The sequence below is a fragment of the Erinaceus europaeus genome, chromosome 9, assembly GCF_950295315.1.
Source record: "Erinaceus europaeus chromosome 9, mEriEur2.1, whole genome shotgun sequence".
In the NCBI taxonomy this organism is placed as follows: Eukaryota; Metazoa; Chordata; class Mammalia; order Eulipotyphla; family Erinaceidae; genus Erinaceus; species Erinaceus europaeus.
In genome coordinates, this window is record NC_080170.1 from 72203667 (window position 1) to 72224405 (window position 20739).

Genomic DNA, 20739 nt, shown 5'->3' on the forward strand with positions numbered 1-20739 from the left:
ACCAGAAAGCTGGGTCAGGGTAGAGAGTAGCTCCCTAATATGAGAAGGGGATATCTCATTGTTGTCTTTATTTGCATTTCTCTGACAGTCACTGACCTGGAACAATTTTTCTTGTGTTTGTTAGCCTTTTGAATCTCTTCTGTAGTGAATGTTCTGTTCATATCTTCTGCCCAATTTTGGATGGGGTCATTTGCTTTTTGTTGCTACATTTGCTGACCTCTTTGTATATTTTGATTTTTAGTCTCTTGATGTATGGCATGTGAAGATTTTTTCCCATTCTGTGAGGTATCTCTTTGTGTGATAGTTTCTTTGGCTGTGCAGAAGCTTTTCAATTTGATATAGTCCCATTAGTTTGTTTCTGCTTTAGTCTTCCTTGCAATTTGGTTTGTTTCATCAAAGGTGTCCTTGAGGTTTAGGTGGGGAAGTGTTCCACCAATGTTTTCCTCTAAGTATTTGATAGTTTCTGGTCTAACATCCATGTCCTTGATCCATCTGGAGTTTTTTTTTTTTTTTTTTTTTTGTGAGATAAAGTGTCTCTGTTTCATTCTTCTGCATGTTTCAGCCCAGTTTTCCCAGCACCATTTATTGAAGAGGACTTTCTTTCTCCATTTTATACTTTGGGCCCCCTTATTAAAGATTCAAGTTCCATAAGTATGGGGGTTTATTTCTGGGCCTTCAATTCTGTTCCACTGGACTGTGTGCCTATTTTTGTACTCAGGTGCTCATCATGGAAAAATGTGTGATCTGTTGGGATAAACCACACTAGGTGCCTTGGCAGCCAAATTTGTATGAGTGCTGCCTTCCATGTCACCTGGAATGAATTTTAAATTGGCCTACAAATGTCTGATGATTCAGGATAGTAGAAATGGCAGGGATATTATAGACACATAAAGGAACTCTATTTTATCTAAAAAGTTTCCTTTCATTCATTCTTTACACATGGAAATATGGTCATTCCCTGGGTCCATGCTCCCAGAGGGATAGAGAATGGGAAAGCTAACAGGGGAGGGGGTGGGATATGGAGATTGGGTGGTGGGAATTGTGTGGAGTTGTACCCCTCCTAACCTGTGGATTTGTTAATTTATTCTTTATTAAATAAAAAATAACTTAAAAAAAGAAAAGAAAGTATGGTCATAGACTTTGTGGGCAGGTCATTTCCATATGTACCATTGTTCTCCAATTTTTTAAATCTTTATTTATTGGATAGAGATAGCCAGAAATCCAGAGGGAGGATAGAAGAAGGAGAGGGACAGAGAGACAGCTGCAGTACTGCTTCACTACTAACAGAGCTTTCCCCCTGTAGGTGGAGACCGGGGGCTCGAACCGGGGTCCTTGCATATTGTAATATGTTTGCTCATCCAGGTGCGCCACCACCCAGCCCGTTCTCCAAATTTTTATTTCTCAGTCTTCTCCTTTTGCTTCTCCTTCTCTCCTCCTCCTTCTTCCTCAACAGTGTTATCAGTGACTTGGTGCCTGTATGGTGAACCGACTACTCCTGTAGCCATTTTTTTCATTTTCTTTTTTATTTAATATAGAAAAGAGACATGGTGGGGGTAGATATAGTTGGGGAAAAAGAGAGACACCTGGAATAGGCAGTGGCAGCCTGAAGGAGAGGAAAGTTCTGCCGGGGTGGGGTGTGCCCCTTGCCTTGCCAATGTCTCTGGAGCAGGGGCAGCAATGGGAGGAGACCTTGGCCTGAGCATCCTGCCATGTGAGTGTGATTGTGGAGCTGCACCTGATGTAGCTGAGGCTGTCAGTGCCTTGAGGGGAGGTCAGACAGTGGGCTTTGCAGAGCCTGACTTAAGAGTCTTCACTGTGCAACTCAGCAGTGTCTCTGATGGCTGACTGGGGTGGAGCTGACAGTATTATTAGCTTTCAGCCTGGTTCAGACTGTATCTGTACTCCCCATTTTCAGGAAGTACACACTCCTTTAGCTTTATGATTTTCTTCAAACCTTGTGATTGCAATGTTGTAATATTATGGTTGAGTTTTGGTTGGTTACTCGATTGTTTCTGAGCATGATCTTTCAGTCTACGGCCATGCCCCAGGAAAAGAGAGTCACTTGCAGCACTTTACCACTTGTGAGTCTCCTCTACTTCACATGTGGACTGGAGACTTGACCTTGTATCCTTGCAAATGACAATATGTGCACTTTACCGAGCATACCAGCATCAAGCCATGTTTTCAAAAAATAAATAATAAGTAATATGTCAGAAAAAGTAATAATGTTTAAGACAAGATTTCACACTGAGCAGGGAAACAGTGTCAGGATAGAGGTGGGGGGATGGCTTGGGAGGAGATGTGGAGAAGGCCTTCTGGGAGTTCCAGGAGGGCTGGAATGTGATGATGTCATCGAGCCTTCTATCCCAACTGTCATCCTGAGCTTCGACTGGGGACAGGTGAGAGAGGTGGTACCTGAGCAGAGGATTGATCGTGTCAGACAATGGGAAACATTTGTTGCTCTAAAGGTATGTTCATCAGATTCTCTGAACACTGTTGCTACTAAGGTGCCAGTTAGCTTTTCTTCAAAGTACTTTCCAGCCACTGTTAACTCAGCTGCTCCGGGTGATCACACAGTTCACACATGGGACTTGAGGTTGTGTTTTTTCCACTGTACTTTGGTTCCATCTCTCAAGCTCATTTCCTTAACAGTTTCCTACTTTAAGAAAAAAATTATAACTCATGTGGCCCACTCCCTCATATCACATCAGGACTGTTAATTAAGTAGAAGTGTGGTGACATTTTACCTTTGTGTATTTTTAGCCTGGCTAATTCATACTTGATTCAGTTACTAATGTCATAAACTGATACTGAATCAAGAATGGTTAGAAAGGTTTTAGAAAGGTTCATGGGAGGCCCTCCAAACAAGGTGGATACCTATCACTGCAGTCAAAATATCTTTGTTATACTCTTTCTGCTCTGGGTGTGTGTAAGATAATATGGTGGTTTCTGTAAGAGATGACTATCAGTATCAGATGGGTCTGTAGTTGGATTCAGTCTGTAATAAAAGGCTACAGTCATGGTCAACTGCTATAAAGTGTAGCACAGTTTTCAGTATTTACTCATCGAAGTTTGACTTAGATGGTGTTGTAGGTTGGTTTTTCCAAGAAAGCCACAGACTATGCCCAACCTCTTTCCAACCAAGAGGAGAGGATGGATCCTTCTCCACCAGCACCTGAGTTCACACTGTTAACCAATCAAGGACCTCCACTTAACTTGTGTCAAGTCAGGGAAAGCTCACTAAGGGGTTCTTGAGCAGTGTCCCCAGCAACTGACAGGTTCAGAACTGCCAGTTCCCTCATAGTTCTTCTGTGTCCTCCTAGGTGCGTGCAGGGTCCTGCCACAGCAGTCATCACCAGTTCTGGTAAGTTCAGCTTTCTTTCAAAGTAGTGTTATTTTTCTTTCATCTATGTATTTTTTTAAAAATTAGTTATATAATGATTTAGAAGGTTGAAAGATAATAGGATACAAGAGTGTAATGTCACACTGCACCTATCACCAAAGTTTTGGGTTCTCCCCACCCAGATAACCTGCATAATTCTTTTTTGTGAGTATTTGAAATTTATTTTTACAGAAAACCAATAAAGATTTTTCTTTTTATAATTTTTATTTATAAAAAGTAAACACTGACAAAATACGTAGGATAAGAGAGGCAGTTTGAACACTCCCTCTTTATAAGTTCTTGTTTTTCTTTTTTTTTTTTTTTTTTCATGTGTATACTGCCTTTTCACCGATTGTGGTTAAGTTCAGATTTATTTCAGAGATAAATGGTGTTTTTTTTTCTTTCATCTATGTATTTTTTATTTATTTTCTCTTTTGTTGTCCTTGTTGTTTTTCATTGTTGATGTAGTTATTATTGTTATTGATGTTGTCATTGTTAGATAGGACAGAGAGAAATGGAGAGAGGAGAGGAAGAAAGAGAGGGGCAGAGAAAGATAGACACCTGCAGACCTGCTTCACCGCTTGTGAAGGGACTCCCCTGCAGGTAGGGAGCCGGGGGCTCGAACCAGGATCCTTATGCCGACCTTATGCTTTGAGCCACCTGCGCTTAACCCACTGAGATACAGTCCGACTCCCTCATCTATGTATTTTTTTTAAATAGTTATTTAATGATTTAGAAGGTTATAAGATTATAGGATATAAAATTGTACTGTCACATGGCACCCATCACCAAAGTTTTATATTCTCCCCATCCATTACCTGCATAATTCTTGTTTTTGAATATTTGAAATTTATTTTAACAGAAAACAATAAATGTTATTTTTTAATAATTATTTATAAAAAGGAATCACTGACAAACGGCATAGGATAAAAGACTTTGAACACTCCCTCTTTATAAGTTCAAGATTTTCTTTTTTTTTAAATGTGTGTACTAAATATTCACCTATTGTGGTAAGTTCAACTTTATTTCAGAGAGAAATTGTGTTTTTTCTTTCATTTATGTAATTTTTTAAAAAATAGTTATTTAATGATTTAGCAAGTAATAAGATTATAGGATACAGGAGTGTAATGCCACACTGCACTCATGACCAAAGATTGGTGTTCTCCCCACCCAGAGAACCTGCACAATTCTTTTTTTTTGATATTTTAAATTTTATTTTAACAGAAAAGCAATAAAGATTTTTTGTTTTTGTAATTTTTATTTTATTTAACTGACAAAAATCACAGCGTAAGAGAGGGAGTTTGAACCATCTCTCTTTATAAGTTCATGTTTTCCTTATCTTTCTTACTTTTTTTTATGTGAATACTGCCTTTTTACTCACTGTAGTAAGTTCAACTTTATTTCAGAGAGATATGGTATTTGTTTCATTCACCTGTATATTTTCTAAAATATTAGTTGTTTAATGATTTAGTTAAAATATAGTTATCTAATAATTTACATGAATACTGCATATTCATCCATTGTGGTAAGTTCAGCTTTATTTCAGAGAGAAATGGTGTTTTTTTTTTCATTTGCATATGTATTTGTTTTAAAAAATAGTTATTTAGTGATTTAGAAAGTTATAAGATTATAGAATATAGGAGTATAATGTCACACTGCACCCATCACCAAAGTTTTGTGTCCTCCCCACTCATATAACCTGCATGATTCTTTTTTTTGAATATTTGAAATTTTATTTTAACAGGAAAGCAATATTTTTTTTCTTTTTATAATTTTTATTTATAAAAAGGAAAGAGTGACAGAAATCATAAGGTAAAAGAGGCAGTTTTAACACGCCTTTTATAAGTTTATGTTTTTCTTTTCTTTTTCTGTTTTCATATTTGTACTGCATATTCACACATTGTGGTGTACAACTTTATTTCAGAGACATATGGTCTTTTTTCATTCATATATGTATTTTCTAAAAAATAGTTACTTAATGATTTTATTAAAAATAGTTATTTCATGATAAGTAAGTATGAGTACTGCATATTCACCTATTGTAGTAAGTTCAGTTTTATTTCAGAGAGAAATGATGTTTTTTCTTTTGTCTACATATTTTTAAAGAAAATAGTTATTTAATGATTTAGAATGATATGATTATAGGATATAGGAGTGTAATGTCACACTGCACCCATCACCAAAGTTTTGTGTTCTGCCTACTCAAATAGCCTGCATCATTGTTTTATCAAGATTTTTTCCTTTTGGTATTTTTTATTTACATAAAGGAGACACTGACAAAAGCCATAGGCTAAGAGAGGCAATTTGAACACTCCCTCTTTCTCAGTTCATGGTTTTATTTACTTTTTTTCATATATATACTGCACATTCACCCATTGTGATAAATTTAGCTTTATTTCAGAGAGAAATTTGTGTTTTTTTCTTTCATCTATGTATTTTTTTTTATTTAAGAAAGTATTAATTAACAAAACCATAGGGTAGGAGGGGTACAATTCCACACAATTCCCACCACCCATTCTCCATATCCCACCCCCTCCCCTGATAGCTTTCCCATTCTCTATCCCTCTGGGAGCATGGACCCAGGGTCATTGTGGGTTGCAGAAGGTAACACTTCCTCATCTATGTATTTTTTAAAAGAATTAGTTAATGATTTAGAAGGTTATATGATTATAGTAAATAGGAGTGCAACTGCTCCCAACACCAAAGCTTTGTGTTCTCCCCAACCAGATAACCTGCATAATTCTTTTTTTTGAATATTTGAAATTTTATTTAAACATAAAACCAATAAAGATTTTCCTTTTTATAATTTTTTATTTATAAAAAGAAAATACTGACAAAAACCATAGGATAAGAGAGGCAGTTTGAACACTCCCTCTTTATCAGTTCATGTTTTTCTTTCTTTTTTTATGTGTATACTGCCTATTCACCACTGTGGTAAATTTAGCTTTATATCAGAGAGAAATGTTGTTTTTCTCTTTCATCTCTATATATTTTAAATAATTATTAATGATTTAGAAGATTATAAAGATTATAGAAATTAGTGTAATGCCACACTGCTCCCATCACCAAAGCTTTGTGCTCTCCCAACCCAGATAAACTGCATAAATTTTTTTTATGGATATTTGAAATTTTATTTTAACAGGAAAGCAATAAAAATTTTTCTTTTTATAATTTTTATTTATAAAAAGGAAACACTGACAAAAGCCATAGGATAAGAGACAGTCTGATCACTCCCTCTTTATAAATTCATGTTTTTCTTTTCTTTTTCTTTTTTTTTCTTTCATGTGTATACTGCATATTCACCCATTGTGTTCAGTTCAGCTTTATGTCAGAGAGAATAGTTGTTTTTTTTAAATTTATCTATGTGTTTTCTTTAAAAAAGTAGTTATTTAATGATTTTGTTAAAATAGTTATTTAATGATTAGTATGAATACTGCATATTCACTCATTGCAGAAATTTCAACTTTATTTCAGAGAGAAATGATGTTTTTTCTTTTGTCTATGTATTTTTTTGAAAAATAGTTATTTAATGATTTAGAAGGTTATAAGATTTAGAAGGTTATATAGATAGGATATAAGAGTGTAATTTCACACTGCACCCATCACCAAAGTTTTGTGCTCTGCCCACCCAGATAACCTGCATAATTCTTTTTTTTTGAGTACTTGAAATTTTATTTTAGTAAAAAACAAATACATATTTTTTCTTTTAATAATTTTTATTTATAAAAAGGAAACACTCACAAACACCATAGGTAAAGAGAGGCAGTTTGAACACTCCCTCTTTATCAGTTCATGTTTTTCTTTTCTTTTTTTCATGCATATTCACACATTGTGGTAAATTTAGCTTTAGTTCAGAGAAATGGTGTTTTTTTCTTTCATCTATGTATTTTTTAGATTATAAGATTATAGGAATTAGGTGTAATTAATTTTTATATATAAAAAGGAAACACTGACAAAAGCCATAGGATAAGAGAGGCAGTTTGAACACTCCCTCTTTATCAGTTCATGTTTTTTTTTTTTTTTTCATGTGTATACTGCCTTTTCATCCATTGTGCTAAGGTCCCTTTTATTTCAGAGAGAAATGGTGTTTTTTTCTTTCCTCTTTGTATTTTATTAAATAATTAGTTATTTAATGATTTAGAAGGTTATAAGATTATAGGAAATAGGAGTGTAATGTCACACTGCTCCTATCACCAAAGCTTTGTGTTCTTCCCACCCAGACAACCTGCATAATTCTTTCTTTCTGAGTAATTGAAATTTTATTTTAACAGGAAACCAATAAAGTTTTTTTCTTTTTATAATTTTTATTTATAAAAAGGAAACACTGACAAAAACCATAGGATAAAAGAGACAGTTTGAATACTCCCTCTTTATAAATTCATTTCTTCTTTCTTTTTTTTTTTTTCATGTGTATACTGCATATTCACCCATTGTGGTAAGTTCAGGTTTATTTGAGAAAAACTGTTTTTTTTTCTTTCATCTATGTATTTTTTTAAATTAGTGATTTAATGATTTAGAAGGTTATAAGATTTGAAAGGACATATGTTTCTAGGAATTCTCCCATTTCATCCAGATTCTCTAGCTTGGTGGCATATAGTTCTTCATTGAAGTTTCACATAATTTTCTGAATTTCTGTGATGTTATTTGTGATATCTCCTCTATTGTTTACAATTCTATTTATTTATTTGTGGTCTGTCTTGGGGTTTTCAATCTTGTTAATTTTTTCAAAGAACCAATATTTGGCTTCATTGATCTTTTGTACAATTCTCTTATTTTCGATGTTGTTTATTTCTGCTCTAATTTTAGTTATTTCCGTTCTGCTGGTTGCTTTAGGGTTCTTTTGTTCCTCTCCCGCTTACTGCACCTTAAGGTGTGCAGTAAGGTCATTTATTTGAGCTTTTTCTTATTCTTTAATATGTGATTGTATGGCTATGAGTTTCTCTTTCAATACTGCTTTAGCTGTGCCCCAAAGATTTTCATAGCTTGTGTCTTTATTTTCATTTGTTTCCAGGAACATTTGAATTTCTTGCTTGAGTGCCTCTCTGACCCAGTGGTTCTTAAGCAGCATGTTGTTGAGTTTTCAAAATCTGTGACTTTTAGTAATTTTCAGTTTGTTGTTGAATGTTAGTTTTACTCCACTGTGGTCTGAGAAGATAATTGGGATGATTTCAATGCTCTTGAATTTGTTGATACTATTTTTGTGGCCTGACTTGTGGTCTATCCTTGAGGATGTGCTGTGCAGATTTTAAAAGAAGGTATATTCCTCTTTTGGGGGGTGAAGAACTCTGAAAATGTCCAGAGGTCTAGTCCGTCTATCTCTTCATTGAATTTTCTTGTTTCTTTGTTGATTCTTTGCTTTGTTGATCTAAGTGTCAGAGTGGCGTTTTAAAGTATCCCACTATTATTGTATTGATGTATGTTTGTAGTTCTTTCAGTAATGTTTGATATACTTAGATGGTTCCTCATTGGGTAGATAGATATTAATAATTGTTAAATCTTCTTGGTTGACTGATCCTCTAATAATTATGTAATGTCCTTGCCTATCTTTTATTACTTTATTTAATTTAAAGTCTATGGTGTCAGATATGAGTATAGCTGTTCCTGCCTTTTTTTATGGTCCATTATCCTGCATGATAGTTTTCCATCCTTTCAATTTGTCTGTTTGTCTTGTTGGGTCAGGTGGGATTCTTGCAAGCAGAAATTTTATTTTTAAGAGGAAAGCAAGAAAGATTTTTCTTTCTATAATTTTTATTTATAAGAAGGAAACACTGACAAAAACCATAGGATAAGAGAGGCAGTATGAATGTACTCTCTTTATAAATTCATGTTTTTTTTTTTAAAGAAAGGATTAATTAACAAAACCACAGGGTAGGAGGGGTACAACTCCACACAATTCCCACCACCCAATCTCTATATCCCACCCCCTCCCCTGATAGCGTTCCCATTCTCTATCCTTCTGGGAGCATGAACCCAGGGTCATTGTGGGTTGCAGAAGGTAGAAGGTCTGGCTTCTGTAATTGCTTCCCCGCTGAACATGGGCGTTGACTGGTCGGTCCATACTCCCAGTCTTCCTCTCTCTTTCCCTAGTAGGGTGTGTCTCTGGGGAAGCGGAGCTCCAGGACAAATTGGTGGGGTCTTCAATCCAGGGAAGCCTTGCCAGCATCCTGATGGCATCTGGAACCTGGTGAATGAAAAGAGAGTTAACATACGAAGCCAAACAAATTGTTGAGCAATCATGGACCCAAAGCTTGGAATAGTGGAGAGGAAGTGTTAGGGAGGTACTCACTGCAAACGCTAGTGTACTTCTGCTTTCAGGTATATATTTTGCAATAGTTTATGGATACGTGTGAACATAAGCTCTCTCTCACAGAAACTGGTGTATATCTAGGTTATGGGACATTGTTAGAAAGTGTATTTGATATGCGGACTCTCTCAAAAGCCTAGACCAAGTAGATTAGAAGCATCCAATAGCACAGCTATATACAAGATACTGGATAATGAACAGCAAACCATAACAAAAGGACTTTTCAAAGTTAACCCAATTACCAAATAATGTGATGATAACATTAACTATCGATTGTCTTTTTGAACACTAAGACAGCAGGAACCTCACATCTCCACTATAGAGCCCCTACTTCCCCCAGTCCTGGAACCCTTGGATAGGGCCCACTTTCCCATATGCCTCTCCCAATCCATACCAAATAATATTGCATCCACCAGTCACAACCTAACCAATGCAACGATTGCCACCTCAACATGCTTCACCTCAGACTGTGTCCAGTGACTTCACGTGTGGAATGACAACCCTTCAGCTTCATTACTCAGGTATATATTTTGCAGTAGTTTATGGATACGTGTGAACATATGCTCTCTCTCACAGAAACTGGTGTATATCTAGCTTTTGGGACTTTGTTAGAAAGTGAACCACCTGAGATGAAATTAGAGTATACTATGAAAGGAAAGGTCTCACCCAAGTAATGAAGCTGAAGGGTTGTCATCCCACACGTGAAGTCTCTGGACACAGTCTGAAAAGATGATGTAGAAAGAAAAAATAAAAGACAAAAAAAAGATAATGCAATTGAAAAACAGTATTAAGCAAATTAAAATAAAATCTACCTCGATCTTCAACATAGATAACCTATATATATATATATATATATCTCCAATTCTTTCACATACCTATTTAATTCAAAAATGTGATTATACTGAACATGCTGTTTGGTTGCATACTTTTTCACTTAGTGGCATGGAAACTATTCATAAAAATTCCTCACGTCAAAAAATTAGTGATTTAATGATTTAGACTGTTATAAGATTATAGAATATAGGAGTGTAATGTCACACTGCACCCATCACCAAAGTTTTGTGTTCTCCCTACCCAGATAACTTATATCATTCTTTCATTTTTTGAGTATTTTAAATTTTATTTTAGCAGGAAACCCATAAAGATTTTTTCTTTTTATAATTTTTATTTATAAAAAGGAAACACTGACAAAAGCCATAGGATAAGAGAGGCAGTATGAACACTCCACCTTTATAAGTTCATGTTTTTATTTCTTTTTTTCATGTGTATACTGCCTTTCTGGGGGATTTTTAAAATTTTTATTATTGGTTTAGTAATGATTAACAAGACTGTATAATAACAGGGGCACAATTCCATACACTTCCCACCACCAGATTTCTGTATCCCATCCCCTCCATTAGAAGCTTCCCTATTTTTTAATAGTTTTTATTTATAAAAAGGAAACACTGACAAAAGCCATAGGAAAGAGGGGTGCAACCCCACACAATTCCCACCACTAGAATTCCCTTCCGCTGGTAGCTTTACTATTCTTTATCCCACTGGTAGCATGGACCAAAGGACATTCTGGGGTGCTGAAAGTGGAAGGTCTGGCTTCTATAATTTAGTTCATGTTTTTCAATGTCATATCTCACAAATAGCTGAGACCATCTGGCAGTTGGCTTGAACCTCCCTGCCTCACAATATCCTGTCCTTCCTTCATAAATTATTTTACTGGGAAGATTATGGTTTACAGGACAGTTGTTGAAATATAAGTACAGTTCATATGACCTTGTAATAGGTGTCTGCACACCACTCCCTAAACTTATAGATTTAATTTCAGAACCAAGTACAAATAGGGAAAATTCACGATGCAGCTTGAACTGGGTGTGGAGTATTACACAAAAGCACAGTTCTCTGGGAAAGGAAGAAATGAGGGGGGTAGAGAGGGTATTAGATACTCAGTGCATGATAATGAAAATTTAGGTGATGGGTTCTTTACCTTTTATTTATTTATTTATTTATTTATTTATTTATTTATTTATTTATTTTTGACATCCCATTATTCCTTTAGGGACTATTCGTCCGTTTATATTATACTATATATGTGAATACAAATGTGTATTATGTCTATATTCTTTTAAGAATATTAATGATTTGATATTGATTTACAAAATTCCAAGATAATAGGTGTTAAATTATACACCTTTCCCACCACAAGAGTTCCATGTCAATGGGCTGTTATTTCTGTCTATTTATATTTATATATTTTTTCCTATTTTTAATATGATCCAGCTTTATCTTTCTATGTCACACCTACTACTTCCAAGTGTCTTTCCTTCTCTCCCTCTCTCTCTCTCTTTCTCTCTCTCTCCAGCACCTAATGGAATTGGAGTTCAGAGACCTTTGGTTATATTTTCTTACCATTTATACCTCTGGGGTTATGTATGGACCAAAAATTTTTATAGGGTACAGAAGGTGAAAGGTCTGGGTTTTTTAACTGAGGCAACCAATTTTAATTATGATGAATAATGGTTACAGGATTATAACATTACAGGATATAGTTTCATATTGCACCCACCACCAAAGTTCTGTGACCCGGTCTCCCCAGGAGAGTCAGATAGTCATCATAGTTCTCAGAGTCTTAGAGACACTTTTGCTTACTTCTGGATTTTATTTGTGAGTTGATATGTATTTGTTCTCTAGATTGCACATGTGAAGCCATCCAGTAATTATCTTTCATCTCTGCTCATATTGCTAAGCATAGTGACATCCAGTTCCATCAATTTTGTCCCAAGGGACACAATATCATATTGTTGATTTTAGGGCGGTATTCCATGAAGTATATATTGTATGAGAACAACAACAGCTACGACTACTGCTGCTGCTACTACTTCTCTTCCTCCTCATCCTCTTTTCTTTTATGCATCTTTACTTTTGTGTCCAGGTTTGTTGTTGGAGCTCAAATCCACTGCTCCTGGAGGCCTTTTTAAAAAATTTTATTGGATACGAAATAGAGAGGGAGAGAGAGGGATAGAGAGGGAGAGAGACACAGAGACACCTGAAGACTTACTTCACTTGCTTGTGAACTGACCCCCCCACCCCCAGCAGGTGGCTAGTCAGGCACTTGAACTGGATCCTTGTGTGAGTCCTTTTTTTTGTACTATGTGCACCACCTCCTGGCCCCCACGTTTGTTCTTTTCCTTTCTTTTTTTTTTTCTTTTTTACTAGATTTTTCCCCTTTTTTACTAGCTCAGCTCTGGCTTATGGTGGTACAGGAGATTGAACCTGTGACTTTGGACCCTCAGGCATGAGAATTATGTTTGCATAACCATTATGCTGTCCACCCTACACCTACCTTACCCCATAACTTCTTTTTAAAAATTTTTATTTATAAAAAGGAAACACTGACAAAACAATAAGATAAGAGAGGTGCAACTCCACACAATTCCCACCATCAGAACTCTGTATCCCATCCCCTCCCCTGATGGCTTTCCTATTCTTTATCCCTCTGGGAGTATGGACCCAGGGTCATTATGGGATGCAGAAGGTGGAAGGTCTGACTTCTGTAATTGCTTCCCCACAGAACATGGGTTTGGGTGTTGATAGGACGATTCTGGGGAAAGAGGTCTCCAGGACACATCAGTAGAGTCGTCTGCCAAAGGAATTCCAATTGGCATCATGATAACATCTGGAACCTGGTTGCTGAAAAAGAGTTAAGCTATAAAGCAGAACAAATTGTTGACCAATCATAAACCTTAAGGCTGTAATAGTACAGATGAAGATTGGGGGCTCTCCATTTTGTAGATAGCTAGTAGACCTGTTTTAGTTACATTCTGAAGGGTTCATGACTACTCATTTGTTTTTTTCTTTTTTCTTTTTTCCCTGAGCTTGACATCTGATATGCACGTGGATCCAAGTTATTGTCTGGAGAGATGATGTCATGACTCATCCCATAAGTTCTTTATCCAGTCATTTGTTGATGGAATTTAGGCTGTTTCCACTTTCGCTGCTGTGAATAATACAATTATGAACATAGGGGAGCATATGTCCCTTCAAGTTAGTGTTTGCATGTCCTTTGGATCATTCAAAAGAGTGGTATTGTTGGGTTAAAATGTTTGGGTTTGCTTAAGGACTAACCATACAGTCTTCCACAGGGGATGCACCAGTTTGCATTCCCACCAACAATGTATCAGAATCCCTCCCCCCTTTTTTCTTCTCTCTCTTTCTTTCTTTTCCTCTTTATTTCTTTATTTTTCTCTTTCTTTTTTTTTTTACCTCTAGGGTTATCACTTACATTATGAATTCACTGCTCCTGGTGGCCATTTTTCCCATTTATTTACTTATTTATTTTATTGATCATATTGCTCTGTCCATTTTTTCCTCCTTTTTCCAATGCCTGTGCTTCTTTTGTGGCAGTTGTTTGTGTTTCCAATTCTATTCTACCACTGATGAACTCATTTAGAGTTGAAGTTTTTTTTTTTTTTTTTTTTTTTTTTTTTTTCTGTAGGACTCTTTTTCATAATTCTTACAGTCAAGATTTGTTTCTGCATGTTTGGGACAGTTTTAATTTTTCCTCTATAATGAAAACTAATTTAGCATGGTAGAGTATTTGTGGCTGGTGATCTTTATCTTTTAGTACAGTGAATGTCATTCCATTCTCTTATTCCTAATGTTTGTGGCGAGAAATATGGGGGTTCTGCCTTTGTATGTCAAATTCTTTTTTCCTCTTGTGGCCTGCATTAGCTTTTCTTAGTCTTTGCTTTTGGTTCATTTTTCAGTGTTGTGTCCTGGTGAGGTCATTTTAAATTAAAAGTCCTGTGTGTTTACTGAGCTTCCTCTTATGTTTATATTTTTAGTATTTCTCAGCTTTGCAAAATTACTGCTCTGACTTCTTTGTACATGATCTCTGCTCCTTTCTTCTTTTCATCTTTAGATATTCTAGTAACTTTGGCTTTTTTTTTCTGATGGAGTCCACTGCTTAATACAGAATTTCTTCATTTTTCATAAGACTTTCCTCTACAAAATGCTTGCACTAAGAGAGTGTGGTGATTTTATCTTTTAACCTGGATATTCTCTTCCTAAAAATTATTCTATTTCCTAGGTATCCTGTGTAATCCCTAAAGCCCTCTAGAACATTCTTCACGTCATGTAACTCTATTCAAAGTTTTCTCTGTAAATTTTGTAGCTCTTTCATGAAATGTTCTCTAAGATTGTGTATTTGTGTTTATATATGATGCTTGGAGTCCACTTATTTATTTTTTAAAATTTTATTACTTTTATTTATTTATTTATTGAATAGAGACAGCCAGTAATTGAGAGGGAAAGCGGTGATAGAGAGGGAGAGAGACAGAGAAACACCTGCAACCCTGTTTCACCATTTGTGAAGCTTTCCCCCTGCAGGTAGGGACCAGGGGCTTGAACTTGGGTCCTTGAGCACTGTATCATGTGCGCTCCACCAGGTGTACCACCACCCAGCCCCAAGTCTTGGATTGCCTTAATAGTGTTTTCTGAGATCAAACTCAGACATTTTTTTCAAATCTTTTTGTCCATGTTTTGCTTAAATGTGGCATTTGCTGTTTACCCAGCAGATAACGCTGTTTCTCTTTTTTTGATTATGTCTTTGTGGGTTGAGCATCTATCATAGTCACTTGTGTGGTTTTAGAAAGTGAGTTTTTATTGCCTTGTTCCATATTTTATCTTGGGCTCTCATAGCCCATTTCCACCATATGAATAGGTACACAGCTTTTTATTCTGGTGAGTAACCTACTGTCCTCTGCAACTTGGACTAGTCCAGTGAGTTCTTCCCTGTGACTCAGAATAGTGCCAGCTTCCAAGTGTCAGTTCCTAGCTCAAAGTGTTTATGCAGGGCCTCCCTCCCCAATTCTGTACAGTATACACACTTTTGTCTCCTTGATTTTCTCCAAACCCCTTGTTAATGCAATGTTGTAATATTTCTTCCTCCTCCTCCTCCTCCTCCTCCTCCTCTTCGTCTTCTTCTTCTCCTTTTATCTGGTTGTTTCAGAGCATGATTTTTCAGTCACAGTTACTCCATGGCCACACCCCAGATGACTCAGCTATTCTCTTTTAGTATTTTGAATATTTGATTTGGGGCTGAATGGTGATGCACCTGTTAGAGTGCATGTATTATCAAGTGCAGTGACATTGTTGCTACCTGAAAAGGGAAGATTCACAAGCAGTGAAGCAGTGCTGCTGGTGTTTCTACTGTTCTTTCCCTATTTCCACTCTCCTATCAACTTATCTTTGACCTATCAATCAAAATAAGAAACATAAAAAACTATCCTACTTAATTCTAGGGTTTGTGATGAGAAATCTAAGAAAGTCAGATAGCCCTGTATGTCACTTTCTTCCTTTCCATAGCAGCCTGTAAAGTTTTTCTTCTTTTTTCTTTTATGTTTTTTTTAAATCTTTATTATTGGGTAGAGATGGAAATTGAGAAGGAAGGGGGGATATATAGATATATAGTGTCACAGAGACACTTGCAGCCCTGCTTCACAACTCGTGAAGCTTCCCCCCATAGGTGGGCACCAGCAGCTTGCACCTGGGATCTTATGCACTGTAGTGTGAGTGCTCAACTAGGTGCATCACTACCTTCCTCCCCATAATGTTTTTCTTTGTCTTAATTTTTTGATAATATTACTATAATATGTCTTAGAGCATTTTGGACTTAGAAACATGATATTTGTACAGGTTCCTGGATATGTATCTATGTTTTGAATGTTGTCTGTGTTTGATCAATTTTTATTGTGATTTCTTTGAATATGATTTCTGTTCCTTTCTCCCGCCCCCTCCTCCTCAAGTAGTCTAGTCACTCTTTCTTTTTTATGTTTTATTTTATTTTTTATTTACTTATTTTTAAAGGAGACATTAACAAAACCATAGGGTAGGAGGGGTACAACACCACACAATTCCCACTGCCAGATCTCTATATCCCATCCCCTCCCCTAATAGCTTTCCTATTCTTTATCCCTCTGGTAGTATGGACCCAAGGTCATTGTGGGTTGCAGAAGGTGGGAGGTCTGGCTCCTATAATTGCTTCCCCACTGAACATGGGCGTTGACTGGTTGATCCATACTCCCAGCCTGCCTCTCTCTTTCCTTATTAGGATGGGTTTTTGGGGAAGCAGAGCTCCAGTACTCATTGGTAGCGTCCTCTGTCCAGGGGATTCTGGTCGGCATCCTGCTGGCATCTGGAACCTGGTGGCTGAAAAGAGAGTGAGCATACAAAGCCAAACAAATTATTGAATAATTATGGAAGTAAAGACTGAAATAGTACAGATGAAGTGTTGAGGGGTACTTACTGCAGACTATTGTGTACTTTTGCTTTTCTCTGTAAATTTTATAGCTCTTTCATGAAATGTTCCCTAAGATTATGTATTTGTGTTTATATGTTATGCTTGGAGTCTATTTATTTATTTTTAAAAATTTGATTACTTTCATTTATTTATTGGACAGAGACAGCCAGAAGTTGAGAGGGAAAGGGGTGATAGAGGAGAGAGATGGAGAGACACCTGCAGCCCTGCTTTATCATTTTTGAAGCTTTCCCCCTGCAGGTGGGTACCAGGGGCATAAACGTGGGTCCTTGAGCACTATATCATGGGTGCTCCACCATCACCTGGACACATATCTTGAACTTTCTTAATACTGTTTTCTGAGATCAAACTCAGACATTTTTTTTCCAAATCTTTTTGTTGATGTTTTGCTTAAATGTGGTATTTGCTGTTTAGCCTGCAGATGACTCTGTTTCTCTTTTTTTTCATTATGTCTTTGTGGGTTGAGCATCTATCATAGTCATTTGTGTTGTTTTAGGCAGTGAGTTTTTATTCCCTTGTTCCAGACTTTATTTTGGGCTCTCATAGCCCATTTCCACCATATATTCGAATAGGTACACAGCTTTTTTATTATTTATTTTATTTATTTATTCCTTTTTGTTGCCCTTGTTGTTTTATTGTTGTAGTTATTATTGTTGTTGTCGTTGTTGGATAGGACAGAGACAAATGGAGAGAGGAGGGGAAGACAGAGAGGAGGAGAGAAAGATAGACACCTGCACACCTGCTACACCGCCTGTGAAGCAACTCCCCTGCAGGTGGGGAGCCGGGGTTCGAACCGGGATCCTTATGCCAGTCCTTGTGCTTTGCGCCACCTGCGCTTAACCTGCTGTGCTACAGCCCGACTCCTGGCCCACAGCTTTTGATTCTGTTGAGTAACCTGCTGTCCTCTGCTAATTAGACTAGTTCTGTGAGTTCTTCCCTGTGATTCAGAATAGTGTCAGCTTCCAAGTGTCAGTTCCTAGCTCAACATATTTATGCGGGGCCACCCCCCCAATTCTGTACAGTATACACACTTTTGTCTCCTTGATTTTCTCCAAACCCCTTGTTAATGCAATGTTGTAATATTCTTTCTTCTTCTTCTTCTTGTCCTTCTCCTTCTCCTCCTCCTCTTCCTCCTCCTCCATCTCTTCCTTCTCCTCCTCCCCCTCCTCCTCCTCTTCTCCCTTCTCCTCCTCCTCCTCCTGCTCCTCCTTCTCCTCCTCCTCCTGCTCCTCCTCCTCCTCCTTCTTCTTGTCCTTTTATCTGGTTGTTTCAGAGCATGATTTTTCAGTCACAGTTACTCCATGGCCACACCCCAGATGTCTCAGCTGCTATTCTCTTTTAATATTTTGAATATTTGATTTGGCGCTTAATGGTGGTGCACCTGTTAGTGTGCATGTATTATCAAGTGCAGTGACATTGTTGCTACCTGAAAAGGGAAGATTTACAAGCAGTGAAGCAATGCTGCAGGTGTTTCTCCTGTTCTTTCCCTATTTCCACTCTCCTATAAACTTATCTTTGTCCTATCAAACAAAATAAGAAACATAAAAAATTATACCACTTAATTCTAGGGTTTGTTATGAGAAATCTAGGGAAGCCAGAAAGCCCAGTCTTTGTATGTAACTTTCTTCCTTTCCATAGCAGCCTGTAAAGTTTTTTTTTTCTTTTATGTTTTTTTTAAATCTTTATCATTGGGTGGAGACAGAATTTGAGAGGAAAGGGGGAGATAGATAGATAGATAGAATCAGAGAGACACTTGCAGCCCTGCTTCACCACTCGTGAAGCTTCCCCCCGTAGGTGGGCACCAGCAGCTTGCACCTGGGATTTTATGCACTGTAGTGTGAGTGCTCAACTAGGTGCATCACTACCTTCCTCCCCATAATGTTTTTCTTTGTCTTCATTATTTGATAATTTTACTATGATATGTCTTAGACCATTTTGGACTTAGAAACATGATATTTGCACAGGTTTCTGGATATGTATCTATGTTTTGAATGTTGTCTGTGTTTGATCAATTTTTATTGTGATTTCTTTGAATATGATTTCTGTTCCTTTCTCCCCCTCCTCCTCCTCAAGTAGTCTAGTCACTCTTTTTCTTTTTTATGTTTTATTTTATTTTTTGTTTGTTTATTTTAAAAGGAGACATTAACAAAACCATAGGGTAGGAGAGGTACAACTCCACACAATTCCCACCACCAGATCTCTATATCCCATCCCCTCTCCTGATAGCTTTCCCATTCTCTATCCCTCTGGGAGTATGGACCCAAGATCATCGTGGGTTGCAGAAGGTGGAAGGTCTAGTCTCTATAATTGCTTCCCCACTTTACATGGGCACTGACTGGTAGATCCATACTCCCAGCCTGCCTCTCTCTTTCCTTATTAGGATGGGTTTTTGGGGAAGCAGAGCTCCAGGACTCATTGGTAGTGTCCTCTGTCTAGGGGAGTTTGGTCGGCATCCTGCTGGCATCTGGAACCTGGTGGCTGAAAAGAGAGTGAGCATACAAAGCCAAACAAATTATTGAATAATTATGGAACTAAAGGCTGGAATAGTGCAGATGAAGTGTTGGGGGGTTACTCACGGCTAACCCTTGTGTACTTTTGCTTTCAGGTATATATTTTAACCTAGTTTATGGATATGTGTGAACATATGCTCTATCTCAGGGGACCTGGTCTATATCTAGGATTTGGGACTTTGTTAGAAAGTGAACCATGTGGAATGGAATTAGAGAATACTATGAAAGGAAAGGTGTCACCTGAGTAATGAAGCTAAAGTGTTGTCATTCCACACCTGAAGTCTCTGGACACAGTCTGAAGTGAAGCCTGCTGAGGTGGCACTCGAGTTGATTAGGTTGTGATCAGCGGATGCAATGTTATTTTATATGACTTGAGAGAAGCATGCAGGAAATCATGCCTCACCCTGAGTTCCAGGACTAGGGGAAATATAGGCTCTATAGTGGAAATGTGAGGTTCCTGCTGTCTTAGGGTTCAAGAAGATGATGGATAGTCGTTGTTATCATCACAATATTTGGTAATTGGGTTAACTTTAATAAGTCCCTCTGTTAGGATTTGCTGTACAAAACCCAACATCTTGTATATAGCTGTGGCACTGGTTGCTTCTCCCTGGTCTAGACTTTTGAGTCAACATATCAATGACTCAGCCTATGTATTAAAAAGACTCAGTCTGTGTTTTAAAAAGTTCAAGACATGCAATCAATTTTCCCCATCTCATATTAATTAAATAGTGATTTATATGACTACAATTTAATGGAAGTGTACACCACCATAGACACCATTCCCACCACCAAAAGACCCTGTCCCCTCCCACTCCCCTGCCGCCCCAGAAGCCGAATGCCCACCCTCCCCCTCCCTCACCACAGGGTTTTTACTTTGGTGCCCTACTTAAATTTAGTCAGATCCTGCTTTTAGTTTCTCTTTCAGATCTTCTCTCTCAACTTTTGTTGATGAGTGGGATCATCCCATACTCATCTTTATCTTTCTGACTTAGCTCACTTAACTCCTTCTAGCTCTGTCCAAGATGGGTCAGAGAAGGTTCCTTTCTTGTTCTTAATAGCTACATTAATAGTATTCCATTGTGTATATATACCACAGCTTTCTCAGCTACTCATCTGTTGTTGGGCACCTAGGTTGCTTCCAGGTTTTAGGCATTATAAATTGTGCTGCTATAAACATAGGTGTACACAGGCATCTTGGCTCTGCCCCCTCCAGTCACTCTTATATTTGTCTTTC

General features: G+C 37.2%; 1 protein-coding gene across 5 annotated transcripts in view; it reads left to right on the forward strand.

Annotated features, from left to right (window-relative positions):
* The first annotated feature begins 2403 nt into the window (after window positions 1-2403).
* Window positions 2404-20739, forward strand: part of LOC132540450 (uncharacterized) — a 53611-nt gene continuing 35275 nt past the window's right edge. For all 5 annotated transcript variants that reach the window (XR_009551630.1, XM_060198179.1, XM_060198180.1 and 2 more), the window contains exons 1-2: window positions 2404-2468; window positions 3324-3364. Coding sequence is in view for 4 of the 5 variants with exons in the window: in XM_060198179.1 (XP_060054162.1) it covers window positions 2444-2468; window positions 3324-3364 (66 nt within the window). In the remaining variant the exon portion in view is untranslated. The remainder of the gene's footprint in view (window positions 2469-3323; window positions 3365-20739) is intronic.